The 19,669-nt window shown below is 51.0% G+C and overlaps 6 protein-coding genes across 6 annotated transcripts; 1 reads left to right on the forward strand and 5 right to left on the reverse strand.

The window, feature by feature from the left end:
• Positions 1 to 20: 20 nt before the first annotated feature.
• Positions 21 to 1,255, reverse strand: T310_0057 (KRR1 small subunit processome component; the record flags this gene model as incomplete). Its single annotated transcript, XM_013477012.1, has 3 exons — positions 21 to 809; positions 866 to 1,138; positions 1,196 to 1,255. 3 exons carry the CDS (start codon positions 1,253 to 1,255, stop codon positions 21 to 23), a joined length of 1,122 nt encoding a protein of 373 aa, XP_013332466.1.
• A 1,176-nt stretch (positions 1,256 to 2,431) lies between these two features.
• On the reverse strand, positions 2,432 to 4,993 carry T310_0058 (uncharacterized protein; the record flags this gene model as incomplete). Its single annotated transcript, XM_013477013.1, has 11 exons — positions 2,432 to 2,768; positions 3,035 to 3,059; positions 3,108 to 3,330; positions 3,554 to 3,557; positions 3,602 to 3,779; positions 3,832 to 4,070; positions 4,153 to 4,274; positions 4,452 to 4,517; positions 4,577 to 4,738; positions 4,792 to 4,912; positions 4,989 to 4,993. 11 exons carry the CDS (start codon positions 4,991 to 4,993, stop codon positions 2,432 to 2,434), a joined length of 1,482 nt encoding a protein of 493 aa, XP_013332467.1.
• Positions 4,994 to 9,761: 4,768 nt separating this feature from the next.
• On the forward strand, positions 9,762 to 10,431 carry T310_0059 (Phosphatidylglycerol/phosphatidylinositol transfer protein Precursor; the record flags this gene model as incomplete). Its single annotated transcript, XM_013477014.1, has 3 exons — positions 9,762 to 9,982; positions 10,068 to 10,287; positions 10,345 to 10,431. The coding sequence occupies 3 exons, from the start codon at positions 9,762 to 9,764 to the stop codon at positions 10,429 to 10,431; spliced, it is 528 nt and encodes a 175-aa protein (XP_013332468.1).
• A 1,289-nt stretch (positions 10,432 to 11,720) lies between these two features.
• On the reverse strand, positions 11,721 to 13,340 carry T310_0060 (uncharacterized protein; the record flags this gene model as incomplete). The annotated part of the gene is made up of 4 exons (XM_013477015.1): positions 11,721 to 12,298; positions 12,330 to 12,714; positions 12,750 to 13,213; positions 13,298 to 13,340. 4 exons carry the CDS (start codon positions 13,338 to 13,340, stop codon positions 11,721 to 11,723), a joined length of 1,470 nt encoding a protein of 489 aa, XP_013332469.1.
• A 1,162-nt stretch (positions 13,341 to 14,502) lies between these two features.
• Positions 14,503 to 15,804, reverse strand: T310_0061 (uncharacterized protein; the record flags this gene model as incomplete). The annotated part of the gene is made up of 4 exons (XM_013477016.1): positions 14,503 to 14,691; positions 14,741 to 14,943; positions 15,056 to 15,266; positions 15,382 to 15,804. 4 exons carry the CDS (start codon positions 15,802 to 15,804, stop codon positions 14,503 to 14,505), a joined length of 1,026 nt encoding a protein of 341 aa, XP_013332470.1.
• Positions 15,805 to 16,558: 754 nt separating this feature from the next.
• Positions 16,559 to 19,373, reverse strand: T310_0062 (Gamma-tubulin complex protein 2 (Eurofung); the record flags this gene model as incomplete). The annotated part of the gene is made up of 3 exons (XM_013477017.1): positions 16,559 to 16,640; positions 16,688 to 18,947; positions 19,031 to 19,373. 3 exons carry the CDS (start codon positions 19,371 to 19,373, stop codon positions 16,559 to 16,561), a joined length of 2,685 nt encoding a protein of 894 aa, XP_013332471.1.
• Between the last annotated feature and the right edge of the window lie 296 nt (positions 19,374 to 19,669).

Consider the following 19,669-nt stretch of genomic DNA (forward strand, 5'->3'; position numbering starts at 1 on the left):
GTGTACAATGGGCAAACGGCTTAGGAAGACGAATCTTCCTCTGCAGAATCCGCTTTCGTCTTGCTCTTCTTGCTCTTTTTCTTTTTCTTTTCGTGGTCGGATGCCCCGTCGACATCGCCATCGTCCTCGTCGCGCTTCCGCTTCTTCTCTTTCTTCTCTTTCTTCTCCTTCTTTTCTTTTTTCTTCTTCTCCTTCTTCTCTTTTTCGGCAGGGGTCTCCTCCTCCGGTGGAATAAAGTCCTTCGCGCGCTCCTTCATCTTCTCCTCTCTCTTCTCGCGCTGTCTCTCCGCAATCTCCTCCTTGCGCGCCCGCTCCTTGGCTTCCTTCGACAGGAAGTACTCGCCCGACTCGAGCTGCAAATCGATCTTGCTCTTCTCCTGAGGCGGCGGGAACGGTGTGTAGACTTTCTTCGACTTGTCGGTGACCTTGTATGGCTTGCGGCGCTTCGACAGAGTCCGTTTCTTGAAGTTGGGCAGGAACCGGTCCCAGGACTCATGGGCCAGCTTCGGGTCCTTGGCCAGCTCCCGTTTAATCATCAATTCCTTGATATGGTAGATCGGGTGGATGTTGTGCATGCAGTCCTCCACGACACGCCGCACCTCCTTCAAACCCTTGTAGGGCCCCATGACGGAGACGGTGTTGCCCTGAACCAGAATGTACGTGCTCGTCAAAAGCTCGAGCGCCTTGAGGGTCGATCCCGACGGGCCCAGGATCCGCTGTCGTCGCTTGACGAATCGCTCTTTATTTCTGACGAGGTTCCGGATCTTGATGATGTCGCATGCGACTCCGTCCTCCAGAATTTTAAGGGCCTGTGCCTGTTAGAGACTCGTGCCAAAACAACCATATAGAGCCTCCGGAGACAAACCTGTTGTACAGGAACACTTCTGGCAAGGAGCTTGATGAGATCGCGTGCTTTGAGAATGGCCGCAGGGTCGTACGTCTTCCGAGTCGTCTTCACCGTCATGCTACCTTCGACCAAGTCTAGCACACAGGCAATGCCATGCTTTTCTAGCGCTTTGGTGACCACTGGCCATGCTTCCTTCAGATATACTTCTCGATACTTGGGGAAAAGCGTGGCAAAAGACGATTCTTCTGCGAACGTGCCTCCGAGGTTGTCTTCCGGCTTGAACTCTTCGATCTGCATGCGTGCGTTTGGTCAGTAACACGTCTCTGTGGCCGGGATAAGTCTACTCACTTTCCACTTATCGATATCGTCCGTATCCCACGGCTTGTCCTTTTTGTATGTGGACGGCATCTTGAATCAGCTCGAGAGTGGACGTATGTACCACAGCGAAGAGTCTGAGATAAGAAATTCATTCAGTTTATTCAGTAGGCGGAGACGCCCATTGGAACCTTTTTTCCCCGCCAAAAGCGGTAAGCCTACCCGTGACGGAGTTGTCTTGCCGCCTTAATGCCTAAGGCAGAAAGTCTTTTCTCTCATTAAGCGCCCAAGCGCTCTCGTGGCACGGCTCAGAATCCATTGCAAGCCTACCTACTTACTTGGGTAGATGCCAAGAGCAGCTGACGTCTCTTCCTGAGGCATTACTCGCGATGCAGATCTCAGCTGTTCCTCTGTGGATTTGTTCCTGGTATGTACACCGTACAGCCTGTTTGGACTAACTTGTTACGGAGCTCTGGCAGAAATTGAATCGGACGACCTAACTTCTCCGTGTCAAGATCACACAGGGCTTGAATAGGAGATCATCACTGTCTTTGGAGCTACGTCCAGGGATGTCATGGGAGCTCGCTCGATCCGCGAATAGAATTGCACACTATCTTTGGTGGCAGGGTTGTAATTGGACCCGAGGACCAGAAGCCTGGGGCCTGACGGCGGCACTCTATCAGTCAACCTCAATAGTAAATGGGGCTAGTGATGGGACGGCGTGAGGATTTCCGCTTCCGCGAGAGTCTGCGACCTTGGGTGGTACCTGCTAGCTAGCTAGGCTTGCACATCGCCGCGGTTTGGGCATCGATTCGACAGACGATGGACGAGGGACATAGGATTGACTAGACCATGTTGTAGTTAGTGACACTGAAAGCCATATGGAAGGAGAGATAGCGAAGAGAATAGTACTCCGGTAGTCAGAGTTCACCTCGAGGATCTCCCCTTGTGCCTTGAATTTTCGAGAATCACGAACCGCGAGGTGCCTCCACAGTCACCATCAGGACTTGTGCCAGAGACAGTATTTCTCTCTTATTGGACGTCCCCATTCCCAGCCCTCAGCATCGACGTGATCACCCAGTGGTCCTCTCGACCCAGCTCCGGATCGAGGGCAGTTGGGCCTCATTGCCGCTCTTCTGCGTGTCTCGCAGCGACCAGTCACGGCTGTGGAGGTAGCCGATGGAATAAAAGCGCTGGCCGTGATCTCTGCCGCTGCGGCATTGTCCCCTTCTCATTGTAGGTTACCCGAGAGCATTCGTCCCGCAGCTTTTAGTTTCGAGAGGGTATCCCATCCCACAAGACACGGCGGCCTCGAACTGCGTCCGGACGATTGCTCCTTCGCACAGGCTGCGTGACGGCCAGATGTAGGTTCCAACGCGCCGATGTCACTGCAGCCACGCCCCTTCCCGTGCCTGGTAGCTGATGGCAGTCATGGGACACGCCGGTCGCTGGCTGCGTGTGCACGCTCTGCTGTCTGCCCCTTAAGTAATGCCCTCCACCTCCTCCCAGAGCATCTACCGTCTCAAGAGATCGCCGTATTCCAGTACCCCTCCTCAACCCTTTCTGCCCACCACTCGAGCCCAGCCATTCGAGTGGCAGAACCAGTCTGGATTACTCAAGTCAGTTCCCATTCTTTTATACGAGAGTAACATTAGACAGCTGATGAGCTAAGATCTGGTTTCCTGAGACGAAGCAACGCCGGGCAGTTAAGGCAGGTTCCCTATCGATTCGTTTCGTCTCAACCCGTCAGCAGGCACGAACTCTCTTGCGTCAAACGTTTTCAGTTTCCAACACAGGCTGACGGTGTTTGCTCTATCTGCAAGCATTCCATCAGCAAGCAGTCTCCAGATTATTGATTGGTCGCAGTCTTACCTGGCAATCTCTCGTGTTGAGCCAGCTACAGAATCTTTGCCCAACTGTCGGCGGCAAATTTAAATACACTGACTTTGGCGCATCCGCTTCCAGCGCATAACATCTTGCTGTCTAGCAGTCTTGTCATACATGTCCGGCATGACAGCTCCTGCATTCTCTTCCCAAGGCATGTGAGGATCTAGATTGTGGGCCAGCCTGTGACGAAGCTGCAACGCCAACCAAAGTTTATCAGGGTCAAGTCGGCAAATGTTCTGAGAATTCTTTAATCTGAGAATTTGCGTGTATGAAAGGATCATCTATTGACCATTTATCGGGTGCTAGTCTATTCTTCGCTCTGGATGCTAACCCATATAAAGCTGCAATGTCATAGCTGCAGATGCCATATCCCGCTTACCCAGGCAAATGTCACCCTCGCACATCACGGACTATTTGGACGGATAGAAATGGCTGGTTGGGATACGGAAGTTGAGGTCGAGCGAAGAGGATGCATCTCAGGGTTTTCGACCGATGGCAACATACCTGACTTGTCAGCTTCAGTCACAGAAGCTCAAGACATCCAATACTTACAGAGGAAAGTATGCTTTCAGAGAATGGTCATCTGCCTCTTGTCGAGCTCTGGCGATTAAATCCTCAAACTCCTGCTCTGACATGTGCAGCCGCTGTGTCAACGGGTACAAGGCCATCGATGATAGGAATCTATGCACATTATCGCGATTGAGTGCACCGATTTGCCGCATTCTGGGGTCTAATTCCAGTAAGTACACCAAGCGACTCACATGAGGCCTCAGGAAACTTACCACTGGGCCAGGCAGACAGCGGCAGCTGTATCATTCTAGTGTCAACTTCCACCAGACCAGCTTCTCTCAACAGAGTTCCAAGTCTTGGGCCCACACGCAAATCCTTCAGATCCTCCAGAGATCTTATGTATTTACTACTCCATTGCCTCAGCGCGTGCTGGTCAGTTATCGACCCGTTATCGGATTGGACGTTGAAATATATTTCAACCATTTGAACCCAGCCGCCACGTTTCGTGACTCTGGTTTATATTCCACGAATTAGCGATTCCAACTCTACCCAGGAAAGAGTCTGGGCCGGGCTAGAAGGTGTGGTTGCCTTACCGTGCAAGGTCCTTGACATATGACTGCCACCGTGTCTTGTTGATTCCGGAGGCCACAAGTCTCGAGTGGACAAGGTCGAAGTGCCGAGAAGGAAAGGTGAAGGGGCAATTCAGGTCATCTGCCTGATTCGGATCCTTACGTCAGTTTCCTGTCTTTTCTGGCTGTTTCTCACCGATGGGAAGAAGATATGAAGCATCCTCGCCTGTCTGTCCGAATGCCTCCGAGACAGAGTCACACCAGGTGTGTGCAACGACTTATAATCTTTTCAGGAGAAGAGATTCTGGAAGGAAGAGACTTACCTGCAACCACAAGTTGTCAGGCATGTCATCTGGTCGCAAATGGGGAGATATATCTACTCCGATCACCTTTGTCATGAAAGCATTTAGTGGTCCATCGTCTTTGAATTGCCAGCGGATGCCCTCACCTCGCAATTTGGATACTGTTCGGCGACTTCGACTACCCAGTTGCCCGTTCCATATCCACAATCCAATACCCTTTGAGGGTTATGAATTGGTGGAAATATAAGGCGGTCGTCGAATAACAAGTTGAAGACGCGCTGCTGAAGTTCGAGGCGATCTGCCTCATCCTGAACAAGTCAGCCGTAACCCTGATCGGACTCGACAAGATTGATCTGCGTACATCGTCGACAGGGCTGAAGTATATGCGATTGTCGATTGCATATTTCTGGAAGTCACGGCCCAGAACCGTTACGAGCTCTAAAAGATCCCTAGGAAGTTCGACAGTCCCTGACTCCGGGTTTCTAAGAACGATATCAGCTTGTATGCTTATCAGGAAAAAGGGTATAGGATCAACTTGGAAGATGATTAGGTACGTACGCCATCTTATCTTCCCTTCTATTGTCAAACTTTGTATTTGATTATGCTGTTGTTCACTAGAATAATATTATGGTTATTGTTTTTTTGTGGTTATTGAAAATAGAAAAAAAAAGGTCATGAATCAGGGGATGTATGAATCATGTATATTTACATGGTCTGTGTTATAGAAAGTCTGTGGACGCATGACTTTGTTGGCACGGAGAAGGATCCATCAGGCAGTGAACGAACACCTGAACATCTAAGCATGGTTGCTACCTATATGGAATAAGGCACCAGAACGGCTTTTGCGGCAGAAGGATTAGATGGGAGGGGGAAATCTCCAGTTGGCTCTGGTGCCACCAACGGCGAAATTCTCGTTCTGTCGTCGAGGACGGACCGAACCAGTGAGAACGGCGATGCGGACCTAGCCTGGCGACGAACGCAGCTCGGCATTTTCGCTGGGGCTTATTATGATACCGGTTCCTCCCCGTCGTCTTCATAATAATAGGCAGCTGACCATCCTGGCTTCGGGCCATCCAAATGGCCTTGGGGAATAGACTCCTGTCCATTCACGACAACACTTACTACGGCACTGCGCAGGGAGGGGCTGTCGCTTACGCTGGAGGCCTGCCATTACTACCATGTTGGATACTGTGCCGGATGGCTGACTTGTATTTTGATCTTCGAGACAAGCTAGACCAGCCAATCTGCAAGGGCGAATCGCAGTCACACGATGCCCTCCTCGCCTATAACAACGAACGATTCCTAGTGTCAGTGATGCAAGCCCGCAGCCGCTCTGTGGATCTAAGTCGCAGACTCCTACCGGTCTTCTGGGGCCCACGTTTCCTCTTGTTGGACAGTTTAGCCTACGACATACTCCCGACAGGCCGATCAAGCACCTTTTCAATCGGGTGCCGCCGATTAGTACTCCGTGCCCGCCGCAAGGTTACCCGGTCGCGACCTGGAAGCTCGCCGAGAGATCGCTCAATCGTTTTTCTGGAATCGTTCCGCTGGCTTGTTGACGACAGATCCTCGGACGGGCACCTGTACGGAATATCGACTAGGCTAAAAGGGTTCACTACTTGAACATGTCCACCAGACACCGAATCCAATCAGCCGCTGCTTCTTTCTCCTTCTATCAAGTTCGCAGCGTGAACCTCCCTACTGGGAATGGGTTTCTGGTGGCAGCGGCGCTACCGCCGGGGGGTTAGGTGGAGCATAGTGTGCTGGTGCTATCGTAGTAGGACCAGGCGCTGGGTGGTGGGCATTGGGAGTGCTAGGTTTGGCTCCTCGTCCATTTGCAGCGCCTCCATGAGCGAGCTATCTCACTGTCTCAGAGACACCAAACACACCGCCTCTTCGATGTTCGACGACGATGCCTCGCTATGAGGGTATGGAATGAACCGGATAAACCATACATTTAGTCGGACGTTTAGACGCGGGAACGACGAGTCTGTCGAAACTCAAAACCATGGGATTGTCATAAATAGTGGATTCCCTCTGGTTTTTGGGAAAGACTCTACGCTGTACTCCGTACTATTATGTGGAGGAAAACGTAACTCAATCGGAGGTTTACTCCGACCGAACTGGGCCCGTTTTCTTGTCACGCGAAGATGAGACTGGGAAGGTGGCCGCTGCGAGTCGCGCCCTTGTGCTCGTCCAGAATCCTGAAATCACCATGGTTCAGGCGTCAGCACCGAGCGGAGAAGGGCCTACGCGAATCCAGATGCACGCCAAAGCAGATTCAACCCGGACAGACCAATTTCTATATGGGGCCTACGGAGGATACTGGGTCACTGCTCTCCCACTTTGGGGTGTCGTTGAGGGCATTCCCGCTGGAATGGTGCACCATCTCATAGCGCCCGCCTTGTTGACAATAATCCCAGCAGGTTAAGATGCATGTAAGAGGTCAAGCTCATGCACGCAATCAGCGGGAAGGGGGAGTTCCATCGTGGCGTCCAGACTGTCGGGTCGCTTCTCCAGAGCAGCATCCGAGGGACAAATCTTTGGAACGCTGAGGGACCAGGGCCACAAACACGGCCCTCCGGTGGCCGTAACCCAGCACCATGGTTCACTTTGTCAGTCTCCGTTGTTGGTCCCTCGGGCCGCTCTCGCAGACGGAGGTTTTTTTTGCTCGTGCCTCCATCCTAGTGTCGACCACGGGGCGGCCTTAGCCGTGTTTAGGCCCCGTAGCAGTCGCCTCTCGCGTGCGGTGATTGCTTCTTTGGCATGAACGGGCTGGTGGGCCCAATCCACCCTGCAACGGAGGATCGGCTACTGTTGGGCCCCCGCTGGAGTTTCGTCCAGCACAAAAACGGCAGTTATTGATTAACGATGCAGCCCGTCCGCCTCACAGGAGGCGCCCAAACCAGATGGAGAGTTCAACGGGATATTACTCCAAGGTGGCGCAAGAGCAACGACCGTCGCACATCGTTCTCTCGAGGTCAGCTGATCCCGCAAGTCTGTTTCAGGCTCTCGTCGTTGATTCGAGCCTGTGCCGTCCGGGCCGGTTGTGTAGGGGGTAGTTCATTTGGGACGATAGGAACTATACTAATAGTACGAGATGGCATTCCAATAACGTGTCCCATGATGTCACCATGTTCCAAAAGCGCCTGCTTAGTTTTGTTCCTATCTCTGCCCTGGATTGAAAACTTCAGCGTTCATCATGTCTGGGCAACATCGCGGCCTCCTGGTATCTGGTTCGCCCAAAGAGAAATCCGGATATCGTCTTCCTCCAATAGCAGGTATTCAAAGTATCTCTTGGTGTACCGTACATGTGGCACTCCTAAAGCGTTTTCCGGCAGCCAGGATGTTAAGCCCGGATCCTTGTCTGGAGTGAAGGCGAATTTCTTGTCTTGACAAGTCACCGTGCAAAGAAAAAAAATGTCGTCTGAGAAAATGGCATCCATCTTCAGCCGAGGTCTCCACAAACTTGCCTTAATCTCGTCCTGTTTCCTCATTCAGCCTTACACAGAATCCGTGTTGCCTCACTTTCCCTGCCGTCTCTGGAGATCAATTCACGAAGTTCCTTTGGCCCGGTTTCAGCTTTGATCCGCTGTTTTCTTTCTATGCAGTCCTGTGTTCAATGTTTTTGATGGTTCCCAGTTTGGAGAGGATTTAGGCCGAGGAACGAGGCACCTGGTGGGGAGCATCGGACCGATAGGTGTACTGTATGTACATGTACAGTACTTGTTAATGACCGGAGATACCGACAGGTCAAGCAAGACTACAAACCGCGGTATGAAGCAGTGAGGCATGGTGAGTGGCGGCCTGATTCTGCAGCCCATGTGGAGAGCTGGATGGTATGACAGGGAAGAGCACTTCAGAGACTACTAGTCGCTCCAATCGGCTTACTCAGTCTGCATGAGGCTTAGACGGCCATTTTTAGTGTCTCTTCATCGCCAAGAAAAAAAATGCCCAGGGAGAAGGAAGAAAAGAAAACCTCGTCTCCTTCGATCTGGATTTCAATGGTAGTTGGCAGACAGGCCCAGAAATTTCTCCTTCCGCCCAGCCGATCAAACTACCAGAAACAACATGAGCTGAATCATGTGGCAATCTCTAGGGTCCATTAATTACTCTTAAGAGGTATAATATAGGGTTGCGTTACCTGCTACACTAGGAAAATGGTCCCTAGGCCAGCTTTTTTTCAGCTGACATCCCGAGGGGCTGGCTGCCCGTCGCGGCCCTGATCTAGATCCATGGAGCTGGTAGCTACGGCTTACGCAGCACTCAATAAGCACCCAGAATCTTGGTCAGCCAAACATTAAAATGAATCCCGAATAAGAAGTATACTGGGGAACGAAGAAGGTCAAGTGCGGTTTCAATTCCTACTTAGTCTCCACCTGTATAGTAGGAAATTTCTTCCCCCTCATTTGGTTGCCCCTCCTGCCCGCTTTCTCCGAAGTTCGTCTTTACTCCGTAGAACAGTCTCGGTGTTGTAATCGAAGAAACTGGTCCCGTCCATTCGCTGAATCATACGTCCGGAATGTGTTCACTGGTGGTTAGTTGGGCATAAATTGATGGACCCTGGAAGAGATTAGAACCAGCCTGTCTCCATGTCAGTATGTAGCAATCTTCGCATCCAGGCTGCTGTTGAATGCCTACCTACCTAGCTGTCTTGCCAGGACTTGACCAGCCCATCCCGCGCAAATAGTCCTGACATCCCACGCAACGTTCTTCTCAATACTACGGAAGTATTGTCAACCTGCAATTCCCTCCACGATATCAAGCAACGTCATATTGCATGTTCATGCCCATTTCGTTCCTCCTTCAGCGAAGAGTGGTGAAATGGGTCTGTGGCCTACGGAATTCCCCGCTGGAGGCCTTCGGATTGTTGAGTGGGGGAGGTCCCACCCGCAGCTGATGTTATCAACAACTGCCCTATCGATCAGGCAGAGCATCTCGTCAAGATAGTATATAGTAAGTATATGCTGGGAGTCCGCAAACTTGTCGGAGACATTATCTACTGCCAGCTCGACGAGACAGACTGCACGCAGTCCTCCATGGCATTGGGCCAGGCCACCTGACGCTGCAGGCGACGATGGTTGGGCATGTGACATGTCACGTGCAGATCGCCTCAACGCCATTGGGTCCGCCGTCGTCATCGTCGCCTCGACCGCCGCCTTGATCATCTCATTCGGTCGGTGCGCATCAGCTCCTTCGCTTCACCATTCTTACCTGCCGGGCCCTTCTTTCTCGACCTCATCGTCGTTGGGAGGACACAGGGGACGAGGATCTTGTCGACTCATCGAGAAGCTATCCAGATCAGCTCATTGACCCGCGAGCTTCGCAGCCATGAAGCTTATCTCCCCAGCCACCGCTCTCCTCGTCCTTCTCGCTCCTCTCACCGTCTCTGCCCGGTCTCTGCCGTTGCTGGCACCCGAACAGTCTCCCATCAAGACGGCCGATAAGAACTTCCCTGTGGATGGCGACAATCCCCTGACCTACTGCTCCGACCCGTCCAACAACATCCTCGAGATCCAGTCGGTTGATCTCTCTCCCAATCCTCCCCAGCCGTATGTATTCCCGCGTCATCTGGATCATCTGGATTCATTCTATGTGATTGCCAATTGATGCACGCTAACCAACTCTGCTTTTTAGCGGCGAAACCCTGTCCATCAAAGCCAAGGGCATTTTCCACGAGCGAGTTGAGAGGGGCGCCAAAGTCCTCCTGCAAGTCAAGTATGGCCTGATCCGCTTAATCAACCAGGAGGCGGACCTCTGCGAGCAGCTGGAGAACAATGTCGACCTGGAGTGTCCGTTGGAGGAGGGCCCGATGACGTTCACGAAGCAGGTTGACCTACCCAGGGAGATTCCACCGGTAAGATTCCCTTGATAAGGGTGTCGTCGAGAGTGCAGCCAGCTGATTACCTTGCAGGGCAAGTACTCTGTTCTGGCGGATGTCTACACCGAAGACAAGAGGAAAATTACTTGTCTCGAGGCCAACGATATCATCTTCCATTAGTTAGCGGCTTGCTGTCAGCCGAATAGTCGTGCACTCGTCTCCTGTGTCGTGGGTGATGACACCTGTAAGACGATAAGATAATTCTTGCTACGAAGCCTCCGCCGCATGCCAAATGCCTACCTTGATGTTAATGCTTGTCCAACGTCAACATGCCTCCCTGCGTTTTGCTTACGTACGAGTTTGGGATATGGAGTCACGTTTTCTCTGTTAATTCAGATTTCACCGCAAGCAATCCAATTGACCGCCGCATACGGAATGCAATTTCTTACGTAAATCTTCATGCTTATAGATCTTCAATTGGTGATTTTCCTGTTGCTGCCGTTGCTATTACTCCTTGGATCCACTGTCGTTAGACATCTAGTTAGCTGATTTTTGCTTCCTTACCTACCTACCTACCACCTTAATGTGTGGAACGCCGAGTGAGGAGTCAATCTGTTGTTGTCGCAGGTACCCATGTAGGTTATTAATTACATATTTAGTAAGTAGTATATATTAATTTAGTTACTTGGTAGGGTTTGTTTATTTATCTATCTCACCCCTTTCTTCTAAGACTTCGACGAAGTCGTCGTCTTCCTTATACATATACATGCAGTATATATATATATGATGTTTTGAGTTTTTATAAACTAGCCTCGAATGACTATCTGTCTGTCTACTTTGCATGTACATACATGTACTGTACATATGTGTCGAGCTTGGTTTCATTGGGAGGGAACTTTAAATATGATATAAATAAACTAACAAAGTTTGTTTATGAAATCAGTATTTCTCTTTTTATCTTTGTAATATCATACCTTATCTTTGTAATATCATACCTGTTTTAGTAAGTACGTATAAGCCTGCCTGCCTGCCTGCCTGCTTGCCTGCCCTTACTTACCTGTCTCATTCTCTCGCTTTTTTTTATTTATGCTTTTTTTTCCCTTCTTGGTCTGTGATTAATGGGCAAGGAGAAGAAGAAAATAAAAGTGATTTATTTATTGGTGATGTGTAGAATATTGGTATGGTCTGCTTTTTTTTTGTGTGTGTGTGTGTGTGTGTGTGTGTGTTGGAGTATTATTATATTGATCATGATAAATATATTTGGGAGTATATATGAACTACGTCCAAGACAACAATTCAATTTTTTTTCTCTTTCTTTCTTCCACAAAATGAGAAAGAAAATAACATGAAGATGAGGGATAGAGAGAGAGGCAGTTCAACTAAATATATTACTTTCAGCAAAACAAGCAAGTCATCTTTGGATACGCTCGCTCTGGCTGCCTCACTGGCTCTTCACTCGTCCCAACCGTTTACCACTGAGAAACTAGCTGGGAGTATCCCGGGCTTGTTCGTTCGATGATGCAAGACGACGGGCGTCCTGGTCTGTGGAAATGTGAGGTTGGACCGCAAAGAAACTTCAAAAGCGCTCGGTGACGGCAGTAGATCGATGACGGAGCAAATCCTCTCAAAGTGCTTCGGCATCCAGATATTGTAGATGTTCTTGACGATCCGGGCTGCAGTGTCGCTCCCTGTGCCCGACTGTTGTGGAAAGAGCGGGACAGCTTGAATGGGATGTCTATAGACTGACGCTTCCCTGTTGACAATGACCGGGTAATAGCCGTAGATCCTGACCTGGGAGATGTCGAAAGTAATCGAAAAAGCGAGGATTCCCGGTCCAGCTCCGCCTCACGCTCCACTCGTTTAAATAGCTCAACAATACCCATGACCGCAATGCCTGCCGCATGAGCATTCTGGCGGTCGGCAATCTGCACGTCTCCGCACGCGGCTTCGCAGGCGAGGAACGGGAAATAGATCCAGTAAGAGCCCAGATATGGCGATCCGGGAGTCGGCGTGCCTTCGGAGTTGGCGAAAAGCTTCGCGAGCTGATCTTGAGAAAAGGCTTCGTCGCTGAATCCCACTGAATAGTCCGGCTGCGGACGGGGCCCTCTCGAGTGGCCGGGCATAATCCCAAGGCTCGTTGTACCCTTCAATCAACTTTTCGAGGTGATGGTTCTCTGGCAGGAGGGCCAACTTCTCCGCGGATGGCGCCAGAATCGGAAGAAGGTCATGGAGAATTCGAGCGTTATTTCGTCCCTGCAATTTCTCACATAACGCCTCGAAGTAGGGAGCATAGAACGGAAGAACTTCAGTGATCCGCTGCTGAGGCTTTTCCGTGAGTGTGGTATATAGAGTCTTGTTCTCGTCCGTGATGCCGTGTCTTTCCTCTTTCATGTAGACCCGCCTTTTGGCGAGTCGCTTGGATACGTGATATTCGCGTAAGGAATCCGTTTTGCCTCCGGGTCTCTTGGAACGGTAGGGTCAGCCTATGATGCATCTACCGAATAGTAAGATACTATCTTCCTCTTCTTAGGGTTGCTCGAAATCATGCTGTCGTTCTTCTGCGTGAAATATCGCTCGGTCCTGTGGTCGGCCTGGAAGTATTCTTTCGGCCAACAGTAATTATGAGTCCAGAAGGAAACCGGATGGGTTTTGAGGTCAATATCGTTGCTGGACTGCTGGTCAGGCGCGCTTCCTGCAAGGCGCCTTTGCTGTTGTCTTCTCGCTGGCGGGAGTGATGGTAGCTGGACTGTCTTCAGGTTAGAGATATGATCAAGAATGGCCCACCAGTGCGGAATAGGGGCTAGATATGTACTCTTCTGCGTCTCGGCCACAGCTTCGTTGTGCCGCTGTTTTGCACTGTAGGAATAAATCCAAATCAGCTCAGAATCGGAAAAGGTGGGCGATAGATGTTGTTGGGATACTGACGCTTTTCTTGTAGTCTTGCGCTTCTTCGCTGCGGTTTCTGATCACTGGTCTTCTGCTGTCGCTTGCCTTTGTGAGGCCGTTAGTCACGCTGAATTTCAAATGCATGAAAGGATGATCTCACCAGATAATGGCGCGGCTTTTGATCTGCCTGTTCTGGCCTTCATTTCGCTAGATAGGCTCTTCCACAGATTAGAGGATTATTACCTAGACGCAGGTAGAGGTACCGACTATCTCATGATATTCTCTACCAGGAACTGGGGACCAAGTTTTCGAATAAAGGCGGACAATGACCCAAACTCATTGCCCAAATGATGGACAGCAAACAAAGACATCCGAGACACCACGGATCACGGCATGCATCCTCGGCATTATGGCCCTTCTGTCGTCTTTGACGCGAGGTTACTTCTTGAGCTAATTATATCACGGTCAAAAAATCTGCAAGGTCATGGTCTTAGCTTTAACAATGCATACATATGGCTCAAAGGAAGCTGCGATCGGGCCGGCGGTCATCCGAGACAACAAAGGACATGGGATCAGATCACGGGACCTAGATGGGCCTGGATTTCCATGACTAGTCTTTGCCTGCTGAATCAAGGGTGCAGCCATCCCAGTAGGAGGGGAAAGGAGTATATAGCATATTGATTGATGCAGAACAAAGCAGCTGACACAGCTGCTGACTCCAAGGAGCTGCTGACTCCAAGGAACAACCTCTTATATGGGCCTGTTTCCTGCGAATTGATGAGCATTTATTTAATCTAGCATGGGAGGTTAGCTCGTTCGTCACCAGTGCCAATTTTGTTCAATGCTTTCCTGTCGTTGACATTGAGCAGTTGATCAATTAATTGATAACAATCCACGAGCTGGTTTTGCACGCTGTAGGAAAGTGGTATGGTGTGCAGGGATCAGATGGATGCCTTCAGCATGTTATTACTTTCTCTCCGCATTTCTCCAGTTCGAATTCGAATGCTTGCGTGCACTTCGCACTCTCTATGGCTGCTTCATATGGCCTGGCGAGTTAAACATCGCTTGATATTGCATGTTGCAGAGGCCTGGTTCTTCTCTGCCTGGCTAGATAGATATGTGGAGGTGGCTCATTGTCATCCCTCGTGGCTGGCTGATGTTTGCTATGGATTGCTGACATGTATAAAATCACGTTGCACACGTTCTTCCACAAAGCGACAAGTTCTGCTTCCACTCTTTTCGTAGTTACTATGAGGTCATTTGATGGTGAGTCCAGCAATCACAACATTTGGTATGCTAAGCAGTGCAACATGAACCCATCCATATTGTAGATGTTGTGTTGTCACCTGTGGCGTTTCCTCGAAGCTATTTGATCAAGAAAGGATCCATGAGGTAGGTAGCATACCTATTAGCATATTCTGCAAACCATGTTTGTTGTAAATAAAACGAGAGGAGAAGTAACTCATCATTCTGCTGGCCATAGCTAATAATACAATACAATATACTAAGTAGTCCACCATATTCGCCATATACCTTATAGTCAACGAAATATACCTATGTTGTTATTTTCGACCAGCCAGGAACTGTTCTGCTACATACGGACCTCCTCAACCGCTACCCCTGCCAGGTACGCCACACTGGCACGGACAAACTTCATGACAGTCTTCAGCTCCTCCTCGTTGCGGGGCGCGTAGATGAGGACGTATTCTGCCGGCAGACGCAGACGTTTCACGCCCAGGCGCTTGAAGATGGTGTTCCCGGAGAAGGCATGTCGCTGGGCCCAGCCTGCCTGGATGACTTTTTTGCCTAGTAGATAGAGAGTTAGGCTCGTCGCACAGAATGCATGTTTATTTCGAGTTCAATTTATCTCCTCCTTTCTTTTGTTTGGGAGTGAGATCAGCTCAAATACTCTACTTACAATCCTGCGGCGGCAGCGTCACATGCACCGAGTAGTCACCCGTCCCATGGATGTGCGAGATTTCGCGGAGCATGTCTGTCGCAACGGGTTCATTGCCGCGGACACCGTCGGCGAGGAAGAGTGCCTCGGTGTTGCTTTCATGCAGCGAAGTGGAGAGCTTGACTAGATGCTGATTTTGCTGGTAGAGAGATGTGAAGGCGGCAGTGAGTTTCTGCGAGAAATATCAGTATATTGATGGAATTTCTGTTAATTCAAGTTGTTAATCTGAAAGGAGAAGAAGAAGAAGGATAGAAAACAAACAATACGCGAATGCTGTTGTAACCTACCTCCTTAATCTCTGCTCCCGGAATCTGATCCATCTGCCTCTGAGGCACCACATGCCTACCAACAACAGGCCTCCTCCCCTCGCGGCGAGGGACATCTGCCTCAGACAAGAAGCTCCTTTTATCTGGATTGCGATCATACACCTCCGTGCTGAACATCTCCCGCCCCAACGGGCACAGCACCAGCGACACGCCAAGCCACCCGATCACATTGTGCGGGACGCCGCCTGGCCCCAGGCTGATGAAATCGCGATAGTCGCGGTATATCGCCGGTGCTACGGTGGCAGAGAGGACGGCTAGGATCGAGGAGGTGATGATGATCTTGCTGTTGTTGCGATTGCGGATAAGAGACGTTCCGCTGCTGAGCCAGTCCTGGACGCGGGCCGATAGGCCTGGGTTTGTGCTTGGGATGAGAAAGGACGACATCTAGGTATGATTGCGAGGCGATTCAATCTGATCTTATTACTTACTGCCGTGGATTCTAATAGATTGTATGGTTGCATCCGGGGATGGCGTGAGAAGGTGGTGGACGGTCAGTCGGTCACTTGACTTCCAACAAGGAGTAAGGTGTCAGCCAATTACAGCGTAGGTATTCTGTTGGCGATGCTGTTGTCGTACAGGGCTGCCGGACGTTCATCTACGGTCCAAATTATTTGGTTGAATGCATCTCATTGATCTCTTTATCATTCCCGGGTATGGTTGAAAAGGTCATTATCATCTCATACTCCTAGCCAAACTCCAACCGGGTATCATCCATCTCCTCCAGTTATCAGATACATCTCGCGCAATAACCCCATACACATTCTGTCTGTCTAAATGCTTCATTCCATGGCTCCAATGGCACTCCCACATCTGGCCTGCTTTGCTGTTGCTCAGCCTGAAAACAGGCGAGAATAGGCGTCTTGCCTGATCCTGTCTGAATAGGGATCCCCTCTGACGGCAGTCTCGAAAAATCGAGTTAGCGGCCACTAACGGCGGCCGACTTAGAGAAATAGCCAGAGATTCGTGACAGTCGACCCGATGAATCCAACCCCGATCAGGAATTCTCTCCCATTTAGATCGCCAGATGGGTTGGACTACCGCGTGCAGCTCCGTCAGAGAGCAGCTTCATCCTACTCAGAGTAAAGATTTAGATCATGAAGTTGATAACCGCTTTGAAATGCAATCACGAAACGGCGCGCTAATCGTCTTTGCTGATAGAACTCAAAGAATGAGCCAGTTTCAACAAGACAACGCTCTCCGTCGCCGCAAAGTAGTTCAAGCTGCACAACGTCAGTAATCGAACCACATCATAAACGAATCGACGAACCTGTCCATCAGAATCCGCAGATGTCGGTTGAAATGGTCTTCGTATCGCTTGAGCGTGTCTTCCAGCTTTCCTAGTCGGCTAGGATCATACGGCTTCGCGTCGGCCGGGGCATTTGGCCCTCCCGCCGACAGGTCGGGATCAGCAGTTGCCAGACTCCGCCCGAGTGAGGACGCCGTCCAGGACGCAAACATGGTGCAGCAAGTCATCAGCTTGGAGTGGATCTGCCGGAAATTGTCAGAACAAGCGTTCAACTCGTCAATGGCACCCCAACCTACCTTGAGGAGTTTCGCCTGCGTCAGCATGCACTCCTTGAGACACGTATCCAGGAAATCGACGTGATCCTGCATCAGCTCATCCACCGTCCGGTTGACTTGCTTGGTCCCGTTTTCAGTCACCTCGCCGCCCGCCTGGGTCCCGTTGACTCGTTCCATGAGATTCTGCCAGTTCGGCTCAATGACCTCAGCCGTGCAGAAGTAGAGAAGCTGCTGCACAAACACCAGCATTTTCGCACGCAGCGTCCATGCCCTTCTCTTCCACATCTCCAGCCGTCGATCGGAGGACTTGTGCCTCCAGCCAAGAACTTTGTTCTGATCTAGCCACGCAGTGGCCAGCATAGTCTCCAGATGACGAAGTGACAGCAGATGCCGAAAGATGAGCTGGTATCGCAGCACCGTCTTCCGGCTGATGACGAGAGACAAGGGAAAGGGCACCATGTAGTCGAGCTCGAGGGCATCGAACCCGATAATATCTTTGTCTTCTTCTGTTGTTTGCACCGTCGGCGTCTGGTATTTCTCAATCCCGCCATCCGGGTTGTCTTGATCGATGCCGGACACGCTGACGACCTGCATGAGCCATTTGGTAAGCCCGATTTTGTTCATACGAACTTTGACATCCTCCTTGAATGGGTCCTGCGCAGCAATACTGCCAGGCTGTCGGAGAACCAAGTCCAGCAGCGACTGCAGCTTGCTCTCATTGACATTCTTGGCCGGCTTTCGCAATTCCGAAGAGCTCAGTTCGAGGAAGTAGGAGAAGAAGTCTGAGCGGTCCAGGAAGAAATAATGTTTCAGCGAACGGAAGCGCGTCGTGAGGGAGTTCTTGGTAAGGAGAAGATTCAACAGCGACGCATTCGCATAGGCGTATGCCGCATTCACATTGTCTAGGAAGCGAGGATCGTCGAACGTTTTCGGAACGTCCTTGACAGCTTTGCTGACATCAACTCCACCGCACTCCCGCACCACATTGAGATACTTCCCGGCCAACAGGACCTTGTCTCTGACAGCGTCGAGCTGTGGAGGTACCTCATTCTCACGGATGGTATATCGTTTTTCCCAGTATTCATCGGTGTAATCCTCCTCCAGCTTTTCTCGTTTAATCCATTTTTGCTCCTTGATCAGGAACTCCCCATGAGGGTCTTTGATGCCACCATGATGCAGCCACTCGTTGAGCATCGCCATATACGGACGACTGGCTTCCCGGAGCAGCGTCTGAAGTAATGTTTTAGTGGCTGGGTCACCGGAAAACGTCGCAAGTCTCTCTGTCAGTAACCCGAGGACGTTACCCCCTTTGCAGATCTTCTTGCTGGACATGCTTCCGGGCACCAGGTCTCCTCCTTCCTTCAGCTGCTCCAGGATGTTGTCGACATCGTCAAAGTCATCAATCGACTCGTCCAAATCTTGATCAAGGAGGCCGTTCCGTTTCAGCAGTTCTTGGCCAAGAGAATAGAGCTGAGCTAAGCTCTGACTTGTCGGCATGGTGTGAAGGTGAAGGACATGAAGGGTAAAATTCGGGTTGTTGAGCAGCTGGTTTTCCAATTGTGCGATGAGGATCAGATAGTCTTTGAGTAGCTTTCTGATCGCAGCACATAGAGCGTGACTGACTTGCCCATACTCGGGCCGACTCTGCACTTCCACAAAAGCCTCCAGCGCGCTGTAATGTGTCGCCATCTTGAGCATGGAAACGGTGAGATCTTTCAGGCTCGGATCCAAGCCGGGTGCGATCTGGTAAGACGGGCCAACTAGCCGGTCCTTCTCCTCGGAAGGGTCGTAGGAGCTGTGGTAATGGATATATTGTCCCTCGTAGCCCATAAAAACGAACAGCAGATCCTGCAAGATGGCTTGCTCCTGTGCGTCTATGGACAGCTCCCGAAACGGAGTAGGCTGTAGTGAGGCCGGTGTCGCCGAAGCCAAAGGAGGCACAGACACGCGCGACGCAAGAGGAGCAGCAGCGTGAGGAATCAACGAAGCCTGCGGATTCCATGGCACTAGAATTGAAGACGAAACGAGAATCAGCTTTCAACTCGTGCAAGCTTGCGACAAGAATAAAAATACAGCCGACCGGACCGACCTTCTACTGCGTCCTTCTTCTTACGATGCCCACTGCTTGATTCAGGTTGAGAGGACTTTTTCGTCCTCGACTTTTCCCAATCGCCCCGATTTCCCGCATTGGCCGACTCCTTGACCGGATTTCGCGTCTTGACCTGGACCTTTTCGCGCGTCGTAACCACTGTCCGCTCGGTGCGGCGGTCTGAGGCATTGCTGTGTTCTCTGTGCAGGCCCTTCGGGCTGGACATGCTGGCACGCTTGTACTCCATGTTCTCGGACTGCAGAGGGGAATAGTCTCCGCGTCGGGCTGTCTTCTCCGGTTCTCCAGCGCGAGTCGAGGCGACGCGGGGTCGTGGTCCGCTCATGTTGTAGCTGGAAGCGCGACGATCATGGAGGGACATGGCCGCGTAGACAGGAGGATGCCCCTAAATTGATCGACCATCAAGTCCCGCGACGGCAATTCGAGGAAAACCACCCAGAGTTCCCGAGCAGACCTTTCGACGCGTTGGGCACCAGCAGCACAGTCCGAGCAGCTGTGTCGGCGACGCAGCGGAGTTGTGTGTTGTTCTCCTTCGGGCTAGCGTCTCTCCGCCAGGCACGCTCCGGTTTGCGTAGGCGGACAGCCCGACAGCTCGAGAGCTGTCTACCGTCATACTCCCTG

This window comes from Rasamsonia emersonii (genome assembly GCF_000968595.1).
Source record: "Rasamsonia emersonii CBS 393.64 chromosome Unknown ctg1118621759663, whole genome shotgun sequence".
Classification (NCBI taxonomy): domain Eukaryota; kingdom Fungi; phylum Ascomycota; class Eurotiomycetes; order Eurotiales; family Trichocomaceae; genus Rasamsonia; species Rasamsonia emersonii.